Source organism: Capra hircus, chromosome 13 (assembly GCF_001704415.2).
Source record: "Capra hircus breed San Clemente chromosome 13, ASM170441v1, whole genome shotgun sequence".
In the NCBI taxonomy this organism is placed as follows: Eukaryota; Metazoa; Chordata; class Mammalia; order Artiodactyla; family Bovidae; genus Capra; species Capra hircus.
This window is the reverse complement of record NC_030820.1, coordinates 65,708,126-65,735,151: the sequence shown is the minus strand read 5'-3', so window position 1 is coordinate 65,735,151 and position 27,026 is coordinate 65,708,126. Positions and strand designations below refer to the sequence as shown.

At 43.5% G+C, this 27,026-nt stretch overlaps 2 protein-coding genes across 3 annotated transcripts in view; one reads left to right on the top strand and one right to left on the bottom strand.

Annotated features, from left to right (window-relative positions):
• Positions 600-25,008, bottom strand: RPN2 (ribophorin II). The gene is made up of 9 exons (XM_018057835.1): positions 24,908-25,008; positions 21,045-21,238; positions 12,185-12,280; positions 11,460-11,635; positions 6,479-6,554; positions 5,329-5,463; positions 3,055-3,231; positions 1,486-1,604; positions 600-756 (listed from the first exon to the last, which is right to left on the bottom strand). Exons 1-9 carry the CDS (start codon positions 24,918-24,920, stop codon positions 615-617), a joined length of 1,128 nt encoding a protein of 375 aa, XP_017913324.1. The 5' UTR covers positions 24,921-25,008; the 3' UTR covers positions 600-614.
• Positions 24,729-27,026, top strand: part of MROH8 (maestro heat like repeat family member 8) — a 41,252-nt gene continuing 38,954 nt past the window's right edge. For both annotated transcript variants that reach the window (XM_018057834.1, XM_018057833.1), the window contains exon 1: positions 24,729-25,054. In XM_018057834.1, coding sequence (XP_017913323.1) covers positions 24,768-25,054 — 287 coding nt within the window. In that variant the 5' untranslated portion in view covers positions 24,729-24,767. The remainder of the gene's footprint in view (positions 25,055-27,026) is intronic.

Below are 27,026 nucleotides of genomic sequence, written 5' to 3'. Positions count from 1 at the left end.
TTCAATAAACTTTTATCCAAAAAGATAAAAATGAAAGCCACAGTGCCTGAGTGGCAAACTTCAATTAGCTGAGAAAACCACTAATGTGAAACAACTCATTCTCACAAAGCATCAGTAAATGAGGCAGAGCTTTCCACCCTTAAAACCACTCGGATCTTCAACACAACTCGAGACAGCTAAACATCTGAAACACAGTTCATTAGGAAGGATTACCAATTTCCTTTTGTACTTTACCCGGACAGCCTCGCTATGCTGCTACAGGTCACTTGATGCTTCTGGTCCCCTTAATTAGCACTAAGTCCATTTCTAAATCTATCAAGGCCAACTGCAGCAAACATCTTAAGAATATTTATATCTCAGGGGAATTAGGGATGATTTTAATTTTTTCTACTTCCTAAATTTTATGTTAAGAGAGTAATGCTAAGTTACAATGCAAAATGAGTAATTGACAAATCCAGCTGCCTATGATTAAGTTCTTGGCTGAGCCTGTCAAACAGCATAGTTCAAACCTACCTCTCTCTTAACATATTCATTTTAACTGGGTCATAAGTGAGTAAATGGTAACCTGTAAATGGTTAATGCCATGTGCCTGTATGGTCATTTCCTTGGGTATATTAACAAGGCAATGGGGACGACAAGAAAGCACTTACCTCTACAGTATTTGCAATGTAACGGTTGTCACCTTCAACTTTGACAGAAAAGTCATAATAACCACTGGAAAATTTGACATTCATGAAGTTCAGCTCAAAAACATCCCTGTTAAAAATGACAGTGGGGTTAGCAGCAACTCACATAGGAAAATCACAAATGGACACAACAAACAGGCTGCAAAGTACAGCATTCCAGGAATGTACCATTTTTTCACTTTTCCACTTCCCACCCATCTTGGGCCACCTCCTGTTCAATCACATTATTATTAGGGGCAAACATCAAAACCACCTAAAATGACCTTCTCTTTCAAGTCTCCGAACTCTTCTTTTTCTATTCCTTACCCACCCCTCCTCCCAGCTCCTAAAAATCCCACCTTCTTCGGGTAAGTCTTCCACAATTAAATGCAAAATAGGTAAGTCTATAGTAGAATACCAATTATATATATTTTTTTAAGTGGAAATGTTCAAAGAGGTTGGCGTAGGGTAGTATAATTGTAGGTAATTTTCTGTATTATTTCTACTTTCCTGTGCTTTTTGAATTTCCTAAAAAAGGGCATATCTTACTTTAACTTACTAATTCAAAACTTTAAAAGTTTCCTATAAAAACTAACCCTTAATTTTTTTTAAATTACCTAATAATAACTCACAGCCACTGAAAATAAGACTATGGAAGTATATTAAGCCTACGGGGGAAATGTTCCTGACACATTGTTATTAATAAAGCATAATCCTAAATGTAGGTAACTTTGGTTTCATGATCTCGGTTATACTGGCTGCAGGCTAACTTTCCAAAACAAGTCTGTCGGCACTCTGCAGAGATGTGCTCAGGACTTACCCGATGGGGGTGAATGATGTCTTCTGGAGGACTGTAGCTCTGGAAGCAACAGATTTCGCATGTTCTAGTTTAACAGTGGCCTGAGTCAAAGGCTGGGACAGAACGTTGGTGACCTGCAACTGGAAATACATTTCAAAATTATCTGTAGCCACAGAAGCTGAGGGAGTACAGATTTTTGCTTCTAGGAGTGAAAGCTTTATCCACAGGGAGCGAGCTCTGCTGGGGGAGAACCATTTCATTTCAAGAACCGTCTCTGACCTGTGGCCTACTATCTCTGGGGGAATCAGACAGAAGAAAACACAATTAGTTTGGAATGACACAGATTACAGAATGTTAGGGGTGGGGGAAATCTTAAAGATGGTTTTACCCAATGATCTCATTTTTCAGGTAAGGAAACCAAAGTCTAGGGAGAGACAGTGCCTGGCTTCAGATCACACAGCTAACATCTCCTTCTCTCTGATCCCCTGATCTTCCCACACTACTGCTCTACTATAGTACTTAAAAAAAAAATCATTAGCAAGAAAAACACTTTATGACGGTATGGGCAATGAGAAAACTGAAGAAATATGGATAATGTTAATAACAGTCATTTGTTGAAAGTTGACTATTTGCCAGATACCAGGGTAAGCACTTGTATCTATCCTACCACCAATCGTCTGAGACAGCTGGCATAATCTTCACTTTACAGATGAAGACACTGAGGCCACAAGAGGATATGGGGCAGCTGAAGGCCAGACAGCTAAGGACAAACTGCAGGCTATCTAGCTTCAAAAGCCAGTACTGTTTCTACTTTGCTTTCTTAGCTCCCCTGATTCATGGTGAACTATATTACCCAGGTGAGTTCTCACCCCAGTCTTTGCTGAGGGGACGTGACATTTAAGTAGAGGAACAAGAGGCAACTCTGGAGTCTGGGGCACTTCTCCTGGAGAGTATCTGAAGGGCCCTGCAAAGCACAAGAACTGATGGGACCAGGTGGACAGTCCTATGTGAACTCGTGTATTTAGATACAAACAAGATGCTAATTTCTTATGCAGATTTCAGTTTCTCACTGGTTTCCAAACAATAGCAACAAATGCCTCACTGGAATGGAAAACTCTTAAATGTGTGCATTTTGCTCTGTTCAGACAGTTAACACACACAACCGTCCTTGCTTACTGCTGAGGGGACGGAGTGCTATGTTATGAAGAAGTGGAGATACACTGTCGGCTCCAAGGAATAAGAGACCTGACATTGATCTTAACAATGTTAAAGAAAGCTATCTTAAAATAATGGATTTAGAAAGTCTGGGTACAGGAAAATACATTTTAGAAGTAAGACTTCTCTATACATCTGGACTTATGAATCCATAAATGCAGTTTTCCAGCACTTCACTGAAAGCTGTACTACTTTAAATACTCCAGAAAAAGAAAAAAAAAGATCCTATGACTAGTTTACAGAGTGGTCATCCCCATTTGCTCTTCATTTAAGAGATCTGTCCTCGTGGGGGTTATCACTGGCTGTGTAGATATCTGGAAGCCTATCACTGGAAACGGCAATCAGAGCAGCACTCTGGGGACATGGAAGTCATACCCGCAGGACAGCCTGTTCCTGAGTGTAGGAAGGAGAGCCCTCGGGCACAACCACAACGGGCACATGATAGCGATTCTCAGAGAGCGCAGCAGCAGCAGAGGCCACACTGAAGGCTTCAGAAAGTGACTCAAAGTTCTTCTTGCTGAAGATGGCGTTCATGAGCTGGATGACCTGGTCCTGCAAGAAAAGGAGAACACAGCTTGAGATCTTCCTCAGTCAGGCAGGGGGGACAGCCACCCCTCCCTCTCCACCTGGGCTCAGTCATTCCTCTTCTGTTTCCAAGGGTTCACATGAGAGGTCTTTCAGCCACTAACCAGTTTGGTAGGGGTGGGGGAAGCAAATATTCTGCATTTAAACATAAAACTTGAATTTGGTTGGTTTTTCGCATCTTCTAGTACAAACTGAAAGGGATACATTTCTTTGTCAACCATTTATGAATGCTTGCTGTACAAATGTAAGGAACTTCTAGACAACTACTGAGGTGTAAGAGTTACTATATTATACCTGTCGCAGTACCCATTTGTTCCATGTCTGTGTGTGCCAGGCACTGTTACCAGTGTATTAACTCAGATCATGACAAAGAGCCTGAAAAGACTGCTCTCAATCATTTCCAAATAAGGAAACTGAGGCTGAAGGAAGTTAATTAACTCTTACAAGTTAAGACAGAATGAAAAAGAGAAGGACCAAAATTCACATGTAGGTCTGTTTGTCTCCGAAGTTCTTTCATAATAAGGTATGTCCTTTCCTGTTTGCCCTCACCCTTCCAGCTTAGCTCCCCTCCTACCCAGCCCACCTCCACACAGGATGCTGGGACTAAGTTGGTGTTTACAAGACCAAACTGCACAGCCAAAATGTACATTAGAAAGAAACTAAAATAACTCTCCATTAAGAACTAATGGGCTGCTTAGAGAAGAGGACTGAAAGCAATTTTTTAAAAAAGTAGAACCTAAAAGGCATTATTAAAATTCTAGAGGTTGTTTGCTTAAGAGGAAACATTTTCCATTTCAATCAGTTTTGTTTTTTAAAATCTACCATCTAACAAAAGAGCTCCCCTTGTTCCCGACAGTGTTATTCACAGTCGACATGAAATAATTTTCCTTAATTGTACCAATTACATTTTCCATCACTAAGCTGTTGACATGTTAAAATGGGGGACTGTTCACCAGAATGGTTATATCAAAAGCAGTGACAGCAAAATTATCCCAGCCAAATATCTGGTTGGTAGAAGCCTGGGAATAAAGCAAAACAAAGTTTAAGTTGTTTTATGCAGAATATCACCAATTCATCAACTGCACTGTGTACAGGAAAATCTCTAAATGATTTGTACCATAAGACCCACGTTCTTGTACTTTCACCCATAATGGAAATTTAATAAGAGTTGGTATCTCTAGACCTCTAAAAACTGAGGATGAAGCAGAAGACCACATAAAAATGCTAACACGTGAATAAATTATTAGATCACAGCCTCCAGAGAAAATACAAAATTAACCCAAATTACTCGAGAAAGGTAATTATTTACCGCTTAGTTGAAACTCAGCACACAACTCACAATGCATTCCTATCACACAAAAGAAGTGGAAGTTCTAATTGGGGACCCAAATCTTTCCTCCTCAAATTAAAACAGCAGCAGCTTGTATTTGAAGTCCTTGAGATCAAGGGTTGGTCACCTTCTTACAAACAAGGAGTATCAAGAGGGTCCCACTCTCAAGACTTCCCACACACATTTCAACTAAAGGTTCCTTCAGGTTAACAAGCTCCTCTTAAAAAAAGAAAGAAAAGAATTAACTCTTGGTGGATGTCTGGTAGACACATGCCTCTCAGTGAACTATGTCAATCAGCACAGATTAGCTCTGATTGAGCCATTGCCGAGGGTCGGAGGGAGAAAGAACAGGCAGTTTTGACATATAGGGCGCTTCTCAAGAGAAACAGGATGTGCACAGGCCACCAGCATGGAAAGAATTCACGAGACAAGCAGTTAGGAGCACTAGGAAGGAAAGGGAGGTGGACAGAGAATAATGCACTTGGCCTTTGTGCCACTATCTCATGACAAAACCGTATTCCATTTAAAACAAGTGTAGCAATTTGCTTTCATGTCTGTCCCATTGACAACCAGTTTCTCAAGAACAGGCTTCACATTTTTCTTTCTCATTTCCATGACGAACCCAAGATAGCCCAAAGCTAACCAAATAGCCCTCTCTGAAAAGCTATCTTTAGGAGATAATGTCAAGGACGCCTTTGAGTTTCACATCAGAGAACTGTGATGTAGGCAGGCACCTCCTTAATGGATGGCTCCGTCCCCACATGGTCCATAAGCTTGTAGGTGGCAGCTACAAACAATGCCGTTGTTTCCAGTCCTTCTTCAAACTGGAGATACACACCTCCCAGTTCATCCAGGCGAGCAACAAGGTCCTGTCATGACAAAAACGGAAGCTGGTTGGAAGTCACGGGATAAAACAGGTGAGATGGACAAACCACCGTCACCCCAGCGCAGACAAGGTTTTGGGAAATGTCAGTCTGCAGACCACTTCAGTCACTCAGTGCTTTCTCAACAAAGGTGCTCAGGCAGAAAGAGAAGTGCAGCATACAGGCGTCTGAAGAGAACGGTATCTTCTGTGGCTCTGGGAGCGCTCCTTCCCTGACCCCTTCAACTTATGCCCAAGCCCAGGAGTCAGGGCACTCAAGGCACCAACTGCTCTGGGCAGAAGGCCAGTGGGCCAGGCTGCGGTGTAGCCAGGAAGCATTGTGACATGGATGGATTCAAAGGCCATCCGTTTGGATACAACCTCTAGAGCTAAGCCTTTCTCCTCCTTAATCAATGCTCTAAAGGATGGAGAGACATACTGCTCTTCTGTGGAACATGTTGAGCCAGCCAACGTGCCTGTGGGGCAACCCAGTGACAACACTGTCAGACTGCCTGTCATCACTGGCTATGCGGTCCATGAGAGCAGGCTCTGAGCAGCAGGAGGGCCTGGGCAAAGGATGGAAGAAGAGCAAAAACCACAGCGACCACTTGCTGAGTGTCAATTCTGTACTAGGCATTTTAGAACTCCACTTGTTCCTAACTACCACCATGTAGGGAAATTAAGGCTTAGGCATCAATAATTTGTCCGAGATAACAAAGTAGTAAGTAAAAAAAAAAAAAAATCGAATTTCAGGTTTGTTATGTTCTAAAATCTGTGGACTATGAGATCATATCTACAAAAATAGGATGAAGTAGTTTGTTGTCTCATTGATGGTGTAACTATACTTGCCTAACCAATATTCCCTATGAAATATTGCTCTGATACAAAGAACAGAAGTGTGCCATGGATATGAAAAGAAAGGTAACTGGCTGTAACAAATGATTCATGTTTATCTGCAAGACCCTTCTAATGGATTTCAAAGACAGGAACTGGGAGATTCCCTTGGCAAAATTAACTTATACCTCAATCTCCTCCACGATGCTTCTCAGGTCAGCCTGCTGGGACAGGTAGGAGGCCGTCTGCAGAGCCTGGACTGTTCTGGAAGTAAAGAGTAGAACCCCAATGAATGGCAAGTCTCTATGCACCCCTTCCCGTATCAGGATATCTGCAAAAATATCCTGCTCTTGTTCTTTAGAAACGTAAGACAGTCTGGGGCCTGAAGGAGCTGGTTTTCAATCTATATGGGAAAGAGGCAACAAAGACCATTACATTACAAGGAGTTCCCTGATGGTCTAGTGATTAGGACTCAACGCTCTCATTGCTGCGATCCCAGGTTCAATCACTGGTTGGGGAACTAAATCCCATAAGCCATGCAGTACAGCCAAAAAAACAGACCATCACTATCACAAAGTTCACTGCAGCTAGAGAGAAGGCAATCTGGGCAACAGGACCCACAAAAGGACTGAAGGCAGAGAGAAGAGATGGAGCACCTGTGAACCCCTTTCTGAACCTCCGCTTGGTTCCTAATGGCATTGCACTGAGAACGCTAGACTAAGACTTCATTAGCTCTAGAAGAGATACACTCTGAGAGAGAATGGGAGTCAATTCAACCAAGGTATATTGGGCATCCCCATGTCATATGAGGTACTGTGCCAGGCAGAGGATAGCTACCTGTTAACTTTCTACTTTTCTTGCTCCAAGACCAAAGAAACTCTGTGGAATGTATATACGGAGGTTGCTGGTAGAATCTGGAGCAACTTTTCTGAAACCAGATGAATGCAACCGAAACAGGAAGCATTTGGTAAACACATAGCTGACACTCGTGCTGTCGCCGCCCTGCTAGGAGACCCGAAAGCTGCTTGTCCTTGAGGCATTAAATAAGGTGAAAGGAATAAAAGATCTGGTTCTCAAACCAGAGTCTATTCTTTTTTTTTCTTTTCTTTTCTATTTCTATTACCATTTATTTCTGACTATAAAAGTACATATTTGTCAAAAATTCACATAGATTACTAAAGAAAGTTACATTTCTTTAGGTTATTTAAGAAAGTTAAAATTCTTGTAATGCCTACCCCTAAAAGATAACTGCTCTCCAATTTAATTTAATAGTGAGTAATTTTATTACTCACTTAATCTTCAACCGATGCACATTTATGTTTTACTAGGTCATACAGTGCTGTTAACTGTTAACCCTTATCCACGGTTGTATATGTATATACACATTTTAATTCACTGAAGTAAAATTCATGTGAAATTAGCCATTTGAAAGTGAACAATTCAGAGGCATTTAGTATGTTTCACAATGTTGTGTAATCACCACCTCTATATAATCTTAAAGCATTCCCATCAGTCCAAAATATTAATAAAACCCCATATCCATTAAACAGTCTCATTCCATTTCCCATCCCCACTCTCCCTCTGCCCCCTGGCCCTGGCAATCTGTGTCCTGTCTCTATGGATTTACCTATTCTGGATATTTCATATGAATGGAGTTATACAAATGTGACCTTTTGTGTTTAGCTTCTTTCATTAGCATAATGTTTTCAAGGCTTGTCTACTCTGTAACACAATCAGCACTTCATTCTTAAGGTGCAATGTAGTATGTGTGTAGTATGTATGTCCGACAAAGGTTTGCATAGTCAAACCTTCGGTTTTTCCAATAACTATTGGAAAACTATTGTATGGATGTGACAGCTGAGTGCCAAAGAATTAATGCTTTCTAACTGTGGTGCTGGAGAAGACTCTTCAGAGTCCACGGGAATGCAAGGAAATCAAACCAGTCAATCCTAAAGGAAATCAACCCTGAATATTCATTGGAAGGACTGATGCTGAAGCTAAAGCTCCAACACTTTAGCTACCTGATGTGAAGAGCCAATTCACTGGAAAAGACTCTAATGCTTGGAAAGATTCAGGGCAGGAGGAGAAGGGGGTGACAGAGGAAGAGATATTTTGATTGCACCACTGACTTGATGGACATGAGTTTGAGCAAACTCCAGGAGTTGGTGATGGACAGGGAAGCCTGGCATGCTGGGGTCACAAAGAGATGGGCACAACTCAGTGACCGAACAACAAACAACAAGTAAGTATGTCCATGTAAGATATTTTATTAGGTTCTATTCTCTTAATGTGGATAACTTGGAATGGAAATGGTGCTTTTAGAAGTAGAATGGAGAGAGCTGAGGACCCCTGGTGGTTAAGCTGATGCTGCTCAACCCCAGAAAGGTTCTCTAATTCTCAAGAGATGACCAGGCCTTTGCGTAAAAACACCATTTATCAAGTCAGTATTTTGGAGGATGTAAGGAGATTGGTCCTGGGTGTTTTTCGGAAGGAATGATGCTGAAGCTGAAATTCTAGTACTTTGGCCACTTCATGCGAAGAGCTGACTCATTGGAAAAGATTCTGATGCTGGGAGGGATTGGGGGCAGGAGGAGAAGGGGACAACAGAGGATGAGACGGCTGGATGGCATCACCGACTCGATGGACGTGAGTTTGGGTGAACTCCAGGAGTTGGTGATGGACAGGGAGGCCTGGTGAGCTGCAGAGTTCATGGGGTCACAAAGAGTCAGACACGACTGAGCGACTGAACTGAACTGAACTGAGAGAGAGAATTTGTCTGCTTTCGTTGTGGTCATAACAATTTAGATTCCCTCCATGGAAAAAAAATTCCATTAAGGTGGCAAGCTGGAAAACAGAGGAGTCAGAATTCACGGAGACGCTTGTTAGAATGCACTTGAGAAAAGGAAACCTGAATTTCCAAACAAGACAGAAATCCCACATCTGCCCACAATAAAAGCTGAGCCCAGAAGAGACTGCTAGGAGAGCCTAGAAAGAACTTTTCAATTAAGGTATCATTTTTCTCTTCTTCGGAACAAGAGAGCGTCACGCTGGTAACAACCTCAGAAGTTTTCAGAATGAAATTAATCCACTTAGCTTTTATCATTGGCTTCATTTATTCCTCAGTCAGCAACTTCTCTCCCTCTGGAGCACTGTATACAAACACTAAGAAAGCAGATCCTGTCTCACTAATATACTGTTGATGATTCAAAGACACTGGCTTATGAGAGACCACAACGGCATCTTTTTAGATTGTTCACTCAAGCTTACAAATGTTCTTTTCCTGTTCTAGACAAGTTTATGAACATTCATTTCCTAGAATAAGTTCAATTAAATGTAGAAGGCCCATTTAGAAAAGTCTTAATTTATATAAGATTTCCTAAAACAGGCCAATTGAGTAGTAATATTATACAAGGCATTCTGCCAGTTTGATCTTCACAATAACCTTATGAGACAGATATCATTCTTCCTGTTTAACCTATGAAAACACTGAGGTTTAGGGAGGTTAAACAGCCTGCTCATGGTCACAAAGACAATAAGTATAAGAAGCTAGACTTGAACATTTCTCTCGCATTCTAAGTGCGTGGTCTTCCTACCTGAAGTTTTTTACAAGAGGAGAGAATGGAAATATAAAAATATAGTTTTGAACTTAATTATTTCTTGGGCACCTACCATGTACCAAGCTCTCTGAGCACTACAAATAAAGCTTACAATCTAATCCAGAAAAAATTATAATATAATCAAGGAAGTAACCAGCTCCCTAAGAAAGGGCCCTGAGAAGGAAATGCTCTAGCGAGCACAAACTCCATGTGGCCCTTGCCCACTAAGACCAGGCACTGCACTAAGCTCTTCACAAGAACCATCTTACTGAACCTTGATATTTGTTCTATGATGTAAGGATTACCGATCTCATTTACAGATGAGGCTCAGAGAGGTTAGTAACTTGCCCAAAGTCACACAGCAAGAAACAGAGCTAGTATTCAAACTCAAGTCTAACAGACCCCAAGATGGATATACTTTGTACTTCTTTCTGTTTGGAGTTCAGAGGAGGGAGATTTCCCCTGTTCCTCAGAGGGCAATGGAAAGACTTTTCTGCCGAAGGTGGCATCTGAGTGAGGCACCGACAAACGGATTCATGACAGGAGACACAGCGGTGCTAAGTCCTGTGACCTGAAACCAGAGGACCGCAAGGGCCAAGCCCTGGGCAGAGTGTGCATAAAATGCCACTCCTAGGAAAAGTCCCAGCCCCCAAGTCACTGACTACTGACCACGTGAAGATGAGTGGGATGAGAGTGACAAAGAGAAAGGCAACTGACGGTGAACCTGCTCTTAGCAAAGCTCCAAGGTTAGAAACATTCCAGTTCTGAGCAAAAACAAAAAATCAAACCAAACACTGGGAGACAACTCAACTATTCTGCAGCAGGGCACTGTGTCACTAAAGTCTTGCTAACGATAAACAGGAGTCCAGGTACTCCGATTCTTCTCAGGGTTGCAATTAAATGGGGGACACGTAAAAAATGAAATATACGTATACTGTGTTTAATGAGGAGTTTAAGGATCAAAGAGGGAAAAAAACCATGTGCAACTTTTAAGCTTAGTAAACAACCTGAAGTCAGTTATAATACATGTATAATAAATGTATAACAAACAGGAAAGTTGCTCAGTGTTCCTTCCTAGTGGGTGCTTCTCCTTCACCTGAGCCTTTTGTAGACGAGCAAGGGTGGATCCCTAGGATACTCTCCCCTCTGAGCCCCTACTCCCCTGCTGGGTGCTGTCACCCACAGCTCTAAGGGACCCCATGAGCCCTCCTCCAAGGCAGTCTCCATCATCACGCCGTGGCCTGGCCAAGCCTCAGCACGAGACACACGTGGCTCCCTGGCCTCCCTCTCCCTAGGGTCGCTCACACCCTTGCCTCAGCCCCTAACCTCAAATGCCCTCGTGTCTCTCTGTAGCAGCACGCTTATGTTCTGACGCAGTATTTGCCCTGGCCGGAGCAGCTACGGGAGACCATGTCTTGGGGAGCTGCACGAGGACATGCACCTTTGTATGATACGATGTCTGCAGTGCCAACAGAGTGCCTGGAGCACGGCAGGTGCCCGGACGACACCTGTGGAAGCAGTGGACGAAGCCTCTCGGGGAAGCACCTGAGAAGCGCTCGAGATGCGGACTTACGCTAGCACAGTCTCCTCCTTGCTGAGGCGGGCGGTAAGGGCACCAAGCGCTTCCTGGGAAGCCAAGGGGAGGCCAAAGCCACTCAGGGCTGCCACTGCGTGGTAGATCTGGGCCACCGAGGAGTCTTCGCTCACAGCTGCCAGCAGCAGGTCTTTGGTCTCGTTTGAAACAGAGATCTAAGAAAGGACGGGCAGACGCAGAGTTTAGAACAGGTGAGGGCAGCCTGCGGCGGGCAGAGCAATCGCCACAGCCACATCACCCACTTGGTCCTCGACTACTCTCTTCAACATTTCAGAAGCCAGAATTAAATATCTGGGAAACCTCAGCACAACACTTTTGAAAATATTCTGGCAAGTCACTAGCCTACTGATGGGGTTCTCCTATGAGCAAAAAAAAAAATGGATTTCTAGAAATCTGGTGTGGGGGTATTCATCTTTCACTTTAAACATTTTGAAATGTTAAAGGGAGACTGTAAGAAAAAAAAGCAAGACTTCCCAGAAGAGAGGCAACTCGAGGAAGAAGCTACTTAAAAATTCATGAAAAGTGAAAACTTGAGAAACATAAACCAAGTCCATTTCTTTAAGAAAGAAAAAAAAAAAAAACCCACAAGAATGGAATTCCAATAGTCTCCTTGCTTAAAAAAAAAAAGTCTCACGTGACCACCTCTCTTTAAAAAAGGACCTGACAGTTTAAAGTAAACACAAACATGAAGAAGCTGAACTCACCTCACACCCTGAGAGGGCCTGGCTGGACTGGGCAGCGTAGAACAGGGAATCCACATTGCTGGGATCAAGGTTTGATTTAATAAAGGTGCACGCTTTCTAAACAGAGGGAAAATCAACGTTAAGTAGTGATACACATGATGACTGGGTCAAGTGTACTTTTTTTTGAATGATGAATAAAATTCTGAGCAATCTATGATGGCTTAAAGAACCAGTTACACAATATTTCATTTTTTAAACGTATTTTTCTCAGGAAGCTGTCTTACTCCCAAATGCTAACTTCATAAAAAGAGCAACTCTAGGGCTTCCCTGGTGGCTCAGATGGTAAAAAATCTGCTTGCAAACCAGAAGACCTGGGTTTGATTCCTGGGTTGTGAAGACTCCCACCTGGAGAAGGGAATGGCTACCCACTCCAGTATTCTTGCTTAGAGAATCCCATGAACAGAGGAGCCTGGTGGGCTACAGTGCATCGGGTCACAAAGAGTTGGACACAACTAAACAACTAAACATACACAGACACAGTCCTTCTGAACCTGGAAGTAAGGAAAGAAAAGGCGGTCACTCCACTGACCACCTGCTCTGGCTGTAACCTGTGCAGGGTGCTTACGATGTTCTTCCTCTTAATGAACATGAGCACCCTGTGGCAGATATTATCATCCCCATTGAACAGAATAAGAAACTGAGGTTCAGCACTGGTAAGTAACCTCATGAAGGTTACAAAGCTAATAAATGGCAATGTCTTCACTCAGATGTCTCCAAAGCTAAGTCAGTGTCAACACATCTAAAAAGGATTTGAAGGAGAAAACAATCTAGTCAAGAAATCCTTTCAGCAGAATGCGGGTAATTGATGTGTGCTTTGTCGCCATCTGGTGCTTTAACAACAGAACAACATCCAAAGGCCCAAATGATGACGGTCTACGGTCATTGTTACCACTTTTTGAGCACTTAAAATGTGGCAAGCAGTGTTGACAAGCGCTGTATGAGCATTTCTCCTTTAATAAGAGCATCTATGCATTGCTGTTAATTCACTTCAGTCATGTCCAACTCTGTGAGACCCCACAGATGGCAGCCCACCAGGCTCCCCTGTCCCTGGGATTCTCCAGGTAAGAACACTGGAGTGGGTTGCCATTTCCTTCTCCAATGCATGAAAGTGAAAAGTAAAGTGAAGTCGCTCAGTCGTGTCCGACCCTCAGTGACCCCATGGACTGCAGCCTTCCAGGCTCCTCCGTCCGTGGGATTTTCCAGGCAAGAATACTGGAGTGGGATGCCATTGCCTTCTCCGATCTATGCATTAGGACCTCCTATTAACTGAATTTTACAGATAAGAAAACTGGGGCATAAGGTCACTCAGCTCTTAATGGAGTAACTGGAATTCAGACCCAGGCAGCCTGGCTTCAGTCTGAGCTATAGTCTTTCTAGGGACTACAAAAAGGACCTGTTCCTGTGTAAAACCAGCATCATGCCTACTATACTTGCTTTGCAGAGACAGATCTACCAGCAGTCTGTGATTTCAAAGCTCAAAATGTCAGCAGCTTGTTTTTGCTTTCTTTCCTATGTGGGATGGTTGATCTTGAGCCTGCAGGAAGAAAGCTGGCCCCAGACTTCCCCAAGTCCACATTTGTTTGCCTCCAATTCTTACGTGTCTAAAGACAGGAAACCACAGACACGCCTTTGTAGGAGGGTCATGCATGCTCAGTCATGTTCCTTTCGACCCCGTGAACCATAGCCTGCCAGGCCCCTCTTGGGGAAAATTCCGTGAATATGGAGGCAAGAATACTGGAGTGGGTTGCCATTTCCTCCTCCAGCGGATCTTCCCAACTCAGGGATCGAACCTGCACCTCCTGTACTGGCAGGCAGACTCTTCACTGTGGAGTCACCTGGCAAGCCCTACAGACCCAGTGCTTGACACAGAAACGAAAGACGCTCATTTCTCACTAACACCGAAAATCAACTCTCGCTCCACACTCCACTGTTCCCAGAGCTGCGCTCTCCTCTCATACTGACTTAACCCCATTCCTCTCGGTTTTCCGGCTGAATCTGTTATGACAAAATAACCGAAATCTCCCCTAATGATCTATCTATGAGAGCAACCAACTCAGTGGATCTAACAGAACTGAGGGAGTTCTCCCTACTCACTGAAAGCAACAACAGCTGAGCAAGCAGGACACACCCCACTACAGTAACAGAGACCCTTTCTCAATTGGTTTATTTAATATGTATCTCTAATAAGGAAATCCATCAGCTCCTAAACATCCATACAATTCCCTTCCTTCCATGGCTTACAATGTACACATCACACCCTCACCACAGCATGTTTCATAAGTGATTAGAAGAATGAAGTATGTGATTAAGCCATTTATTTTCTGATTAAGAGGCACATTTAGAGAGCTTTCATTTCTATTACGCTGAAGTTTACAATTCATTCATTCAACAAATATTTGTGGAACAACTTCTGTTCAGTAGGCATTAAGCAATGCGGATGGCAGTTTGATTAAAAAAATAAAACGTCAATGTACATGAACTACCACTATTACATATTAGTACTTTTAAGACCTAATACTGATTACACACGTATTACCTGCCATCACCATACTAACCACCCTACATCCATCACCTGTGAGCTGCATACTCTATTTCCATGTTACAGATGAGAAAACAAAGATTCTGAAAGGTTCGGTAAGCAGCACAGGTCCCTCAGTGGTGTGGTCGTGAAGCCAAGATCTTGAAGCCAACCACTGAATTAGGAAGAAAAAGCCACAGCTAAACGTACAATTTGGAGAAGGAAATGGCAACCCACTCACAGTATTCTTGCCTGGAGAAGCCCATGGACAGAGAAGCCTGGCAGGCTACAGTCCATGGGGTCCCAAGAGTCAGACACAACCTAGCAGCGACTAAACCACCACCACCACCAATCACACAATTAGCTGTGGTGCTGGAGAAGACTCTCGAGAGTCCCTTGAACTGCAAGGAGATCAAACCACTCAATCCTAAATGAAATCAGTCCTGAATTATTCACTGGAAGGACTAATGCTAAAGCTGAAATTCCAATACTTTGGCCACCTGATGCAAACAGCTGACTCATTTGAAAAGACCCTGATGCTGGGAAAGATAGAGGGCAGAATGAGAAGGGGACGACAGAGGATGAGATGGTTGGATGGCATCACCGACTCAATGGACATGAGTTTGGGTAGACTCCGGCAGTTGGTGATGGACAGGGAATCCTGGTGTGCTGTAGTCCATGGGATCGCAAAGAGTTGGACACAACTAAGAGACTGACCTGAATCACACAGTTACCCCTGAATCATAGTGCACTGCAGCTGTCTGGATGGCTTTAGCCTATACCTTCAGCCTGGGCCAACATCCACTCGAACTTGTGACATCAGCAGAGAACACCCGCAGGGGCAAGAGTTCAATCTAAATCCACATGCAGCTCCAAATCACAGGAATCTGCCTGTCAACGCAGGGGACTTGCTGGGCTCAATCCCTGGTGTGGGAGGAAGGATCCTACAGGCCGCAGGGCAACTGGGCCCGTGCACCACAATTACTGAGCCTGCGCTCCAGAGTCCGTGAACTACAACTACTGAAGCCCACTTGCCTACAGCCTGTGCTCCACAGCAAGAGAAGCCACCACAATGAGAAGCCTGCACACCACAGCTAGAGAAAGCCCGCATGCAGCAACAAAGACCCAGCACAGCCAAAAAATACAGAAATGTCTTTTTTTAAAAAAGGTATCATTCAAGTTAGAGTAAGACCACCGCACTCCCTGGACTGAATCCTATGGTCCCACAAATGTTTGAAATCCATCAGTAGAAACCACTCATCTGCATTCAAATCTGCCAAAATGTAAAATTAACTTAATAATCCCATTTTCTCTCCTATACCTGATGATACAAAACCTCTGCTGGTCAAGACTGCTCCACCCTATGCCTCCTAACTGTTCTCTCTTCCCAGGCCCTTTACAGACACCATGTGCTGTCCATACAGTACCTACACCAGCCCCGTCTGAACTCTCATGAATAAATTATAAAAAACAATTATAAAAGCAAACATTTTAAAATATTAATTATAACAATAGTTAACAATCAAAGGGCCTTTCATGGGCCTGTTACCTATTAGCCAAAACATGATTTCACATTCTCTTTTCAGTGATCCCAGGAGAAAGGCATCATAACTTCCACTTTACCGAGATGTAGCCAAGATCAAAAGCTTGGGCTAACAACTCTGCTACTTGTGCACTTTTTTTGGAGCAAAACTAATTTTATCAGGCGGTACCTTGACCTTGAGGGTTTATAACAACATGAGGAAAGTTGGTTTCAACAGTCACACACAGAAATACCGGGCAGGAACAAATAATAGCTATCAGGAAGATATCTGAATTTCTGAATAAGTGCAGCTCTCATACAGCAGGGATTAGCAAATTTTCTACAAAGGGTCAGAGAATAAATAGGCTTTGGGGGCCAGATAATTCCCTTTAATAATTACTCAACTTTACTGTTAAAGTACAAAAGTAGCCATAAGCAAGATATAAATGAAGGGTCTAGTTGTGTTTCAGTAAACTTTTATTTACAAAAACAGACTTCAAGCTAGATTTGACCCTAGGGGCTACTATTCAGATGATGGTTAGCAGACACAGGGCAATTTTCTTAACCTTTCTGAACTTGTGTTTTCTCCTCTATTACAGGAAAATATTTCTGACCATGTGGAATTAAGAACTGTGGAAAATTCTTAGAGATAGGAATACCAGACCACCTGACCTGCCTCTTGAGAACTCTGTATGCAGGTTAGGAAGCAACAGTTAAAACTGGACACAGGACAACAGACTGGTTCCAAATAGGAAAAGGAGTACATCAAGGCTGTATATTGTCACCCTGCTTATTTAACTTCTACGCAGAATGCATCATGAGAAACGCTGGGCTGGAGGAAGCACAAGCTGGAATCAAGATTGCCGGGAGAAATATCAATAACCTCAGATACGCAGATGACACCACCCTTAGGCAGAAAGTGAAGAACTAAAGAGCCTCTTGATGAAAGTGAAAGAGGAGAGTGAAAAAGTTGGCTTAAAGCTCAGCATTCTGAAAACTAAGATAACACATCCGGTCCCATCACTTCATGGGAAATAGATGGGGAAACAGTGTAAAGTGACAGACATTACTTTTTTGGGCTCCAAAATCACGGCAGATGGTGACTGCAGCCAAGAAATTAAAAGACACTTGCTCCATGGAAGAAAAGTTATGACCAACCTAGACAGCATATTAAAAAGCAGAGACATTACTTTGCCAACAAAGGTCCGTCTAGTCAAAGCTATGGTTTTTCCAGTAGTCATGTATGGATGTGAGAGTTGGACTATAAAGAAAGCTGAGCGCCGAAGAATTGATGCTTTTGAACTGTGTGTGATGTTGGAGAAGACTCTTGAGAGTCCCTTGGACTGCAAGGAGATCCAACCAGTTCATCCTAAAGGAAATCAGTCCTGAATATTCATTGGAAGGACTGATGCTAAAGGTGAAACTCCAATACTCTGGCCACCTGATGGGAAGAACTGACTCATCTGAAAAGACCCTGACGCTAGGAAAGGTTGAAGGTGGGAGGAGAAAGGGACGACAGAGGATGAGATGGTAGGATGGCATCACCGACTTGATGGACATGAGTTTGAGTAAACTCCAGGAGTTGGTGATGGACAGGGAGGCCTGGCGTGCTGCAGTCCATGGGGTCACAAAGAGCTGGACAGCACTGAGCGACTGAACTGAACTGAGAATTAAGAACACTCAAGATAACATGTCCAGTGTATCTGGTGTATATCAGATATTCAATAGATAGTAGTAATTACTGATTCTAGTCCCAGCCAGGAAGGATAAACTGAGGACATCAGAAATTCTCAAAGACTACTAGTTCACAAAAACACACACATACAGAAACACTCTGGCCCACTGGCAAAAATGGAACATTTTGAGCATCAAAAAAAAAAAACAATTGCAAGGGACTGCAAGACATCAACTGGGACTACCTATTCTGACCAGGACGGAATTAAAATATTAAACTGCCACATGTAACTATAAAACTGAACAAAATGAGATGTTGAGACACCAGACAGCACAAGGCTGTGATCCTTGAAAAAAAGTAAAAAGTATGACAGTAGTACAAATGATGGGAGTTTGAAGAGAAATATTTTGTTATAAGGTCCTTTCCTTATTCATGATGTGGCAAAATAATTCAAAATATACTGTGATAAGTTAAGATGCATATTAACAGGGACTTCCCTGGTGGTCCAGTGGTTGAAAATCCACCTGCCAATGCAGGGGACATGGATTGAATCCCTGGTCCAGAAGATTCCATATACCACAGGACAACTAAGCCCAGGCCACAAATACTAAGCTTAGAACCCATGAACTGCAGCTACTGAGACCCGTGCTCCCTAGAGCCTGTGCTCCCCAGCAAGAGAAGCCTCCGCAATGAGAAGCCTGCCCACCACGGCTAGAGTAGCCCCTACACACCACAACTACAGAAAGCCCACAAGCAGCAAACAAGACCCAGCACAGCCAATTAAATAATATGTTTTTTTAAAAAAAGATGTATATTACAATCTCTAGATCAACTGCTAAAAAACTAAGTAAGCAAAAAGTCAATAAAAGAGATAAACTATTTTTTAAAAAAGATTCAAACTAAGAAAGGAAAGGAAGAGGAAAGGATGGATAGACAAATAGAAAATAACAAAATGGTAGACTTAAATCCATAGTTACAAAAAATATAAATGAACTAAATCCCCAACTAAGAGACTGAGATTGTCAAAATAGATTAAAAAACAAATCCCTGCTATATACTGTGTACAAGAGATAAACTAGTGTGACAACACCTGAATCTAACTTTATCATAACTAAAAATGAAACAATCAGGTATTATGCATCCACTAATAGGAGGTACACAGCGCTGCCTACAAACTGACCCTGAATATAAAATAAGCCTCAAGAATTATCCATTTGTAAGAATCCAAGAGGTAAGAAAATATGTTCAAAAACAACATGAGGATATAATCAATCAAAGGCAGAATGGGGAAAATTCTCCAGGACAAGTGACCTGGCTTGTTCCATAATTAAAAGATGGGGGCGGAGGGAGACTGGTAAAGATGCAAAGCATGAGAGAGTCCGGGAGGATGCCAAGATAGGCCTTAGCAAAGGGAGTGAGCAGCTACCTGGACACGTTACCGCTCCCTAAAATGCACTGTCCTCTGAAGATTACATTGCCTTAATCTGTTGAACCCAGGCATGGCTACTGAACTTGCTTTAGGCAAAGAAATGAGAAAGAAAAAAGAAGTGGCAAGTATCTCTTCTGAAGAGAAGTTGTAAAAGTCACACTTTCATCTCTACATGAGTCCAGAAAGAGACTACTCCATCAGGCTAAATCTTGGCCTGAAGAATATAAAGCAAAGCCTCAGCTGACTGTTGATGGCCATATTATAGTACAAGTGAAAAATAAACTTTAGTCATAAACCATTTAAATGTGGGGCCATTTCCATGCTAGTATAAGAAAGGCAGCATTCTAAAGATGTCATCATCAGATTTCCATCCATTGATTATAGATTTAAACACTAACCTAAGAATTGTTATGAAGGGATTTTTTAGGTGTAATTAAAGCCCCACAACAGCAGACCTTAAAATTTAGAGATTTTCCAGGTAGGCCTGACCTAAAAGGTAAGCCTTTTAATTGCAGAGTTTTTTCCAACTGGTAGCAGAAGAGGAGGTCAGAGAGATTTGAAGAGCAAGAAGGACTCAATATGCCATGACTGACCTAAGTGGGCACAGGGCAAGATGAGAAGAAAGGAGGTGGCCATGAGGAGTGGACAGCAGCCCTTGGCTTGACAGCGAGAAAATGGGGACCTCAGACCTACGACTACAAGAAACTGGATTCTGCCAACAACCTGAAGAGCCTATGGTTAAGAGCCAAGCCTGGCCGACACCTTCAAAGGGACCTATGAGACACTAAGCAGAGAACCCCACCAAGCCTGTCTGGACTTCTGGCCTACAGAACTATCCATTCATAAATGGGTGTTGTTTTAAATCCCTAAGTTCACAGTAATTTGTTACACAACTATAGGAAACTGACACACAAGGCTTATGTGAGAAACCGGGCCCTAATTCCCTACCCTAGGCTGTCCATGTTACTGTAATGAATAAAATGTAAATTCACAATTTAAGACTTTTACTAAATCCAGGAAAGGTTTCAGTCATGATGCATTTTTCCTAATCAAAGACCCAAAAAATAAATCACAATTGCCTGATGCTGTAACTGTCAGTGTTCAATAAAAGTGGATGCTCCCCATCTTGAACTCCTTTAATATTTATTACCCACACACACGGGGCACTTAACAAGTATAGCCTCACTGCAAGTGAACTGAAATGAAACAGAAGTCACTCAGTCATGTCCGACTCTTTGCCACCCCATAGACTGTTGCCCGTGAGACTCCTCTGCCCATGGGATTCTCCAGGTAAGAACACTGGAGTGGGTTGCCATTCCTTTCCCCAGGGGATCTTCCCCACCCAGAGATCAAACTGCGATCTCTAGCATGCTGGCAAATTCTTTACCGTCTGAGCTACCAGGAAAGCCCAGCCTCACCGTAAAAGTTTCAATAAAAGCTACAGAAAGTTCCTAAAGGATTTATGACTTGGTCTTCTTTATACTTTACTAAAACAACCAGCATGGTACTAACATACATTAGTCATTCAGGGAAAAAAAAGAGGATCTGTCAGATTGATATAAATATTTATGATATTGGCTTAGCCTTAGGTATTCTCAAATAAGCAAGAGTTAGGTTTGAAGTACACAAAAGGAAGACAGTGAAGGAATGAGGCCACCAAGGCAAAAGTGATCTCACCTTTACATCTGGCACCTGGGCACCAAGGCTGCTGAGTCCCACGATGGAGTAGAAAGCAGACTCCAAACTTGTGAAAGGGCGGTCCAGCGAGGCTTTCAGTCTCTCCACATCATGCTTGGTGAGGTAGTGAGTGGGCGTCAAAGCCTGGGCACTGGCTATGATTGTCAGGGCCAACAGGAAGACAGTGCTTGAACCTTGGGGGGAAATGATTGTTAAATAAATACACTCCACACTATTCAAAGTTTTATACACAGTTCCAATGATGAGGCGCACCAAGGTCTGGGAACCAAGTCATGTGAGAAAGGGTGAGGAAATGGGAGGTTCCCCCTGGGGAAACGGTGGGCACAGTCTTCAACTATCTGAATGACAGTCCTCCCAGCAGCTTCAGAGCATCTAAAGCAAGGGGCTCATCACACCATTCCCATCTCACATATGTTTGTAGCTCCAATGCCTCCTACGACAAATCCAAACCCGAGTCCTCACGTGGCCTTGCCCGTTTCCCAGTGGATCTCTTCCCCCACTCTTTCATCTGTGGCTCTCTGCCCTCCTCTCCGTTCCTTTAACGAGTTGTGTTGTCTATGGGGTCGCACAGAGTCGGACACGACTGAAGCGACTTAGTAGTAGTAGTAGTTCTTTCCTATTCAGCTCTTTGGCATGTCTTCTCCTGCTTAATTTCAACTTTCAGATTTCAGGTCAAGTATCTCTTCCTTCGGAGAAGGCAATGGCAACCTACTCTAGTACTCTTGCCTGGAAAATCCCATGGACAGAGGAGTCCGGCAGGCTGCAGTCCATGGGGTCGCTAAGAAGTCCAACACGACTGAGCGACTTCACTTTCACTCACTGGAGAAGGAAATGGCAACCCACTCCAGTGTTCTTGCCTGGAGAATCCCAGGGACGGGGGAGCCTGGTGGGCTGCCATCTATGGGGTCGCACAGTCAGACACGACTGAAGTGACTTAGCAGCAGCAGCAGCATCTCTTCCTTAAGAAGCCCCCCAGCAGCCCTCCTTTGGATGGGGTCCCAGTTCTATGGTGAAACACAAGGTGTCTGGGGCCAGGTTTAAATCTCAGCTCTGTCACTTTTTAGCCAGGTGGCTGTGGTAGTTACAATGTGACCAGTCTGTGCCTCAGTTTCCTCAAGTGGGATAATACCAGTATCTACCTCAGGGTTGTTAGGATTACATGCATTAAGTTAGAATATGTATGTTAGTGGCATGTATATAAATAAGGGTTACATAAATGTTAGCTGCTCCTGCTTTTACACTGTTGTTGTTGTTTCCATATCCGTTCAAAGCAACTTGCAACTCTATGTAGTATTTTTTACAACTAAATTTAGTAATGTCTGATTTCTCTGCTAAACTATAAGCTCCACAAGGATAGACTGTTGCTTTTATTCATCCCAATATTTCCAAGCCTTGCACATGGTAGTACTGAATTAATATTTGCTGAATAAATGGGAAAAAAAAACCCAGTCCTTATCTATCATGCCCCAGGGGACAGAGGGAAATGCCAGGAGTCAAACATTTCTAGTTTTCATTGGAATAAAAGCCTTTTAAATGGGCAGCTTCATAAACAGTATGCCTTCCAAGTAACAGTAATCACAGGGTTAACATTTATAATTAATGCCCCTTTGCCTATATCATCTACTTCAGTTTGAACTAGAACCCCTTGAGAAAGTTATTTTACAAATAAGAAAGACAACCAGAACAGCCTAGACACAACCAATCTTGGACTCATACCCAGGTCCATCTAAAGAGTTCTCACTCCACTATTTTTGGTAGAATGTTGATGAAGGGATGCCTACATTAGGGATATGAGTGTTTGTGCTACTTAAGCCCTTGTGTGTATTAAATAACCTAAAGAATGTGAAAGCTCTTTAAAAAAACTAGAAAGAGATCTGCAATGTGGATCATCCTTCATCCAATGTTTCTGAACCAGGTACCAAGAACTATTTTTGGTGTTAATACAACATGAAACGGAACAAAAACCCCTAACCTCATGGAACTTACACTCTAGTGGGAAAAGACATGACACAAAATAACTAGGAAACATTAATCATCATCTTAGAAGGTGAAAAGTGCTGTGGAGAAAAATAAAGAACATAAGGGATATCTGGGAAGAGCTGCAACTTTAAACATGGCAGCCTCTGAAGGCCTAACTAAGAAATAGATATCATGTATAAATCTGAGGGAAAAGAAGGAGCAAGTCATGAAGATATCGGGAGGGAAACTATCCCAAGAAGAAAAGCAAGTACAAAGACCCTGAATCTGGAGTGCGGCCGGGACTTTCTGCACTAGCCAGGGCAACATGGCTGGAGAGGATTAAGGGGTGAGAAGTAGGACAAGGTGACAGACACAGCAAAGGTCAAGCCCAGATGACCCTATGGGCACCCTGGCTTTTATTAAGTGAGAAAATTTTGAGCAGAGGAGTGATCTGACTTTCATTTTAACAGGAACTTTGTGTTGAGAACAAACAATACTGTGCTGAGATTACAGAGGGGCAAGGATAGAAAAAGAGACACCAGTCAGGAGACCACAGCCACATCTCAAGAAAAAAGATGGTGGTGGTGGTCTAAACCAGGGGACCAGCTGGTTGGAGTCTGGCTAGAACTCAATCAGAATTGCTGATACGTGTAAAGATGTAAAAGAGGGATCCAGATACTAATGCTGACCCAGTGCCTTGAATATGCATGTACTCAGTACATTAAGATCTAGTAACTGTGACTAGCATTTTCCCAGCTAGACTGCAAGTTCCTCTAACATAGCACTTGGGCCAGTATCCTGATCTTCCCACCTCGTATCAACGATATTAACCATACATCTTTGGGGACTGTAATCTGAGCACTTAACACGTGCCTGGTATGCCCCACAATACTAAAGAACTCCGTGTGCATTTAGTCATTAAATCCTCACAATACCCAAGTCTGTGCACTTTACAGACCAAGAAAAGAAACTGAGTCTCAGAAATAGTTACCTGCCCTAAGACAGGTTAACTAGTTGAGAATCAAACTGCAGGAACTCTATTATCTTCAACCTGTCAAATAATGGAGCAACGAGCCCACAGATTTATTCATTGTTACCTTGGGCAAGTTACCTGTCTTCTCTGAGATTCCGTCTGTCAAGTGGAAATAATAAAATAGTACCCATTTTCCATGTTGCTGTGAGACTACACGAGGTTGCATCCTGCAGTGTCCTCTCAATACTTGGCGATATAGTTCAGTTTACTGAGTGCTTACTGATTGCCGCGCACTGTTCTACACTACGCAGGGAGATGGTCTCATTTAACTCCCATCCTAATTTACGAGACTAACCTATTTAACAGATGAGAAACTGAGGTGCAGAGAAGTAACTTGGCACAGGGTCACTTTACGAAAACGTGGCACACTGCAAGTCTGTACCCAGAGACATCTTAAATTCAGAACTCACGCTCGTAAGCTCTCAAAGAGGTGTGACTTTCTCACCCCTTTCACTGAACAGGACTATGGTTCAAAGAAGGACGATTTAGCCAAAAGCTCACTCTTAGGCCACCTGGCCCGGAAGCCCGCGCGAGTCAAATGAATGGGTGAAGACAGACCGCGGATTCTCCGCGGCTGCGGTCCCCGCCTGGGTCTCGGGGGGACCCGTAGCCCGCGCCGCACCCACCGCCACCCTCTCCTCCACTCGCCCGCAGTCCCAACCGCTGGCCAGCCCCCCGTCAGACGCCGGACCCCCAAAGAGCCCGAGCTCATGCCCCTGCCCCGCAGGGGAAGAGGACCCCTCCTGGCCGGCCCCCGAATGGCGAGCACTAGCCTCCCGCAGGCGACGGCCCACTCGCCAAGGCGTGTGGGCCGCGGGACCCCGTTGTCGAGCTCTGCGCAACGCCTCACCCCGCAGCGCCATTCCTCCGAGCAGGTCCCGCCAGGGCCCGAGCCGCAGGCGGACTTCCGCTCGGGAGGGTGGCTCCAAAAGGGCTCCGGAGGGGACGCCAGGGACTCGCGGCAGACCCCGTGTGCTGGGATGGGCTCCAGGCACAGGTCAGTCCCCGCCGTTCCGCTGGGCCGGGCCGCTCTCACCAGCTGCACGGTGCTGAGCGCGCAGTGCGCCACGGCTCTCGCGTACACGTCCGCGTTCCGCTCCCCCCCGCGCCCCGGCCCACTTGGAACCGACCTCCTCGCAACGGTCCCATTCCGGAAGCCACCGGCAGGCGGTTGGACGAGACCTCGGGGTGGGCCCGAGACGGGGCCTCCTGTGATTGGCCGATCGCACTGTCACTCAGTCGTCTCTCTGCAACCCGGCCGATTTTAAAGGAATGGAAAGGGTCCGGTGGAAAAGGGCCGGCAACATTTGAGCGGTTTGCGGGTTTGTTCTTTTTTTTTTTAATAAGAAAATTATGACAGCTTTCCCTGAAGATTGTTTCGGTTGTTAGTAACTGACTTATAAGTGACTTTTTAACTGATCTGCATACCTTTGTGTGAGGAGAATATAAATCCCAATGGAAGCGACTCATCTAAGAATTTATTAATTAGGTAATTCAAGATTATGGAGCGTTTACGGGATAGCCAGACAGGGTACTAAACGCTCCATGTACTTTGTTTCATTCAGTGCTCATCCCCAGTCTGTGAGATATGTACTATTAATATTTCCATTTTATAGAGAAGAATATTTAAAAATGTGAACCAGGACAGTCTGACTATAATCTGCTTTTAACTGTTACGAACACAAAGTATTCACAATGCGATATAACTTTTACAGTCATTAGTGTCCTGGATATTACCGTCTATTACTGTCCCAAACAAGGAAGAGTCAGTTCTTTCTCTGTTTGGTAGTGTCCTATTGTATGGTATACTAGCCATTAAATATGTGGATATTTTAATTTGAATTTAATTAAAATTAAAAATTCAGTTTATCATTTGTATTAACCATATTTCAAACATTCAGTGGCCCCACGTGGCTGGTGGAGATGATACTGAACTGCGCACAATTATAGAGCATATAGAACATTGCCGTGGTCACAGAATATTCTATTGGACAGCACTGATCTAGAATATATAAAGAACTCCTCCAACTCAATACTAAGACAACCAGTGGTGTGCTGAAGCCTCATACCGGCTTGTGAGAGTCAACTGTTAAATTTCTCGGGAATTTTGATAAACCGCAAAGTCCTACTGGGATGTTGGCAATTGGATCTCTGGTGCCTTTTTTTAAATTGCCAAATTTGAAATAGTCAAATTGTCTAGTCAAAGCTATGGTTTTTCCAGTAGTCATGTATGGATGTGAGAGTTGGACTATAAAGAAAGCTGAGCGCTGAAGAATTGATGTTTTTGAACTATGGTGTTGGAGAAGACTCTTGAAAGTCCCTTGGACTGACTGCAAGAAGATCAAACCAGTCAATCCTAAAGGAAATCATTCCTGAATATTCACTGAAAGGACTGAAGCTGAAACTGAAACTCCAGTACTTTCGCCACCTGCTGCCAAGAATTGATTCATTGGAAAAGACCCTGATGCTGGGAAGGATTGAAGACAGGAGGAGAAGGGGACAGCAGAGGATGAGATGGTTAGATGGCCTCACTGACTCAATGGACATGAGTTTGAGCAAGTTGGTGATGGACAGGGAAGCCTGATGTGCTGCAGTCCATTGGGTTGCAAAGAGTAGGACTCAACTGAGCGACTGAACTGAACTGAAAAGTCCTACTGTATAGCACAGGGAACTGTATTCAGTATCCTATAGTAAACCAACGAAAAAGAATAAGAAAAAGAATATATATGTATTTTCTGTATATATCTATATATTCTCTCATGTTGGTGTACACCAGAAACTGACACAGCATTGTAAATCAACTATGTGTGCATACATGCTCAGTCGCTTCAGTCATGTCCAACTCTTTGTGACCCCATTGACTGTAGTTCTCCAGGCTCTTCTATCCATGGGACTCTAAGGGTAGAATACTGGAGTGGGTTGCCATGCCCTCCTCCAGGGGATCTTCCTGACCCAGGGATGGAACCTGA

Excerpts from the sequence above, each read along its gene's own strand:
- RPN2 (XM_018057835.1), bottom strand. Across the intron at positions 3,232-5,328 it reads CGGAGCCATCCATTAAGGAG|GACCAGGTCATCCAGCTCAT; the intron begins GTGCCTGCCTAC and ends CTTTTCTTGCAG. Across the intron at positions 757-1,485 it reads ACATCATTCACCCCCATCGG|GGATGTTTTTGAGCTGAACT; the intron begins GTAAGTCCTGAG and ends CATTTTTAACAG.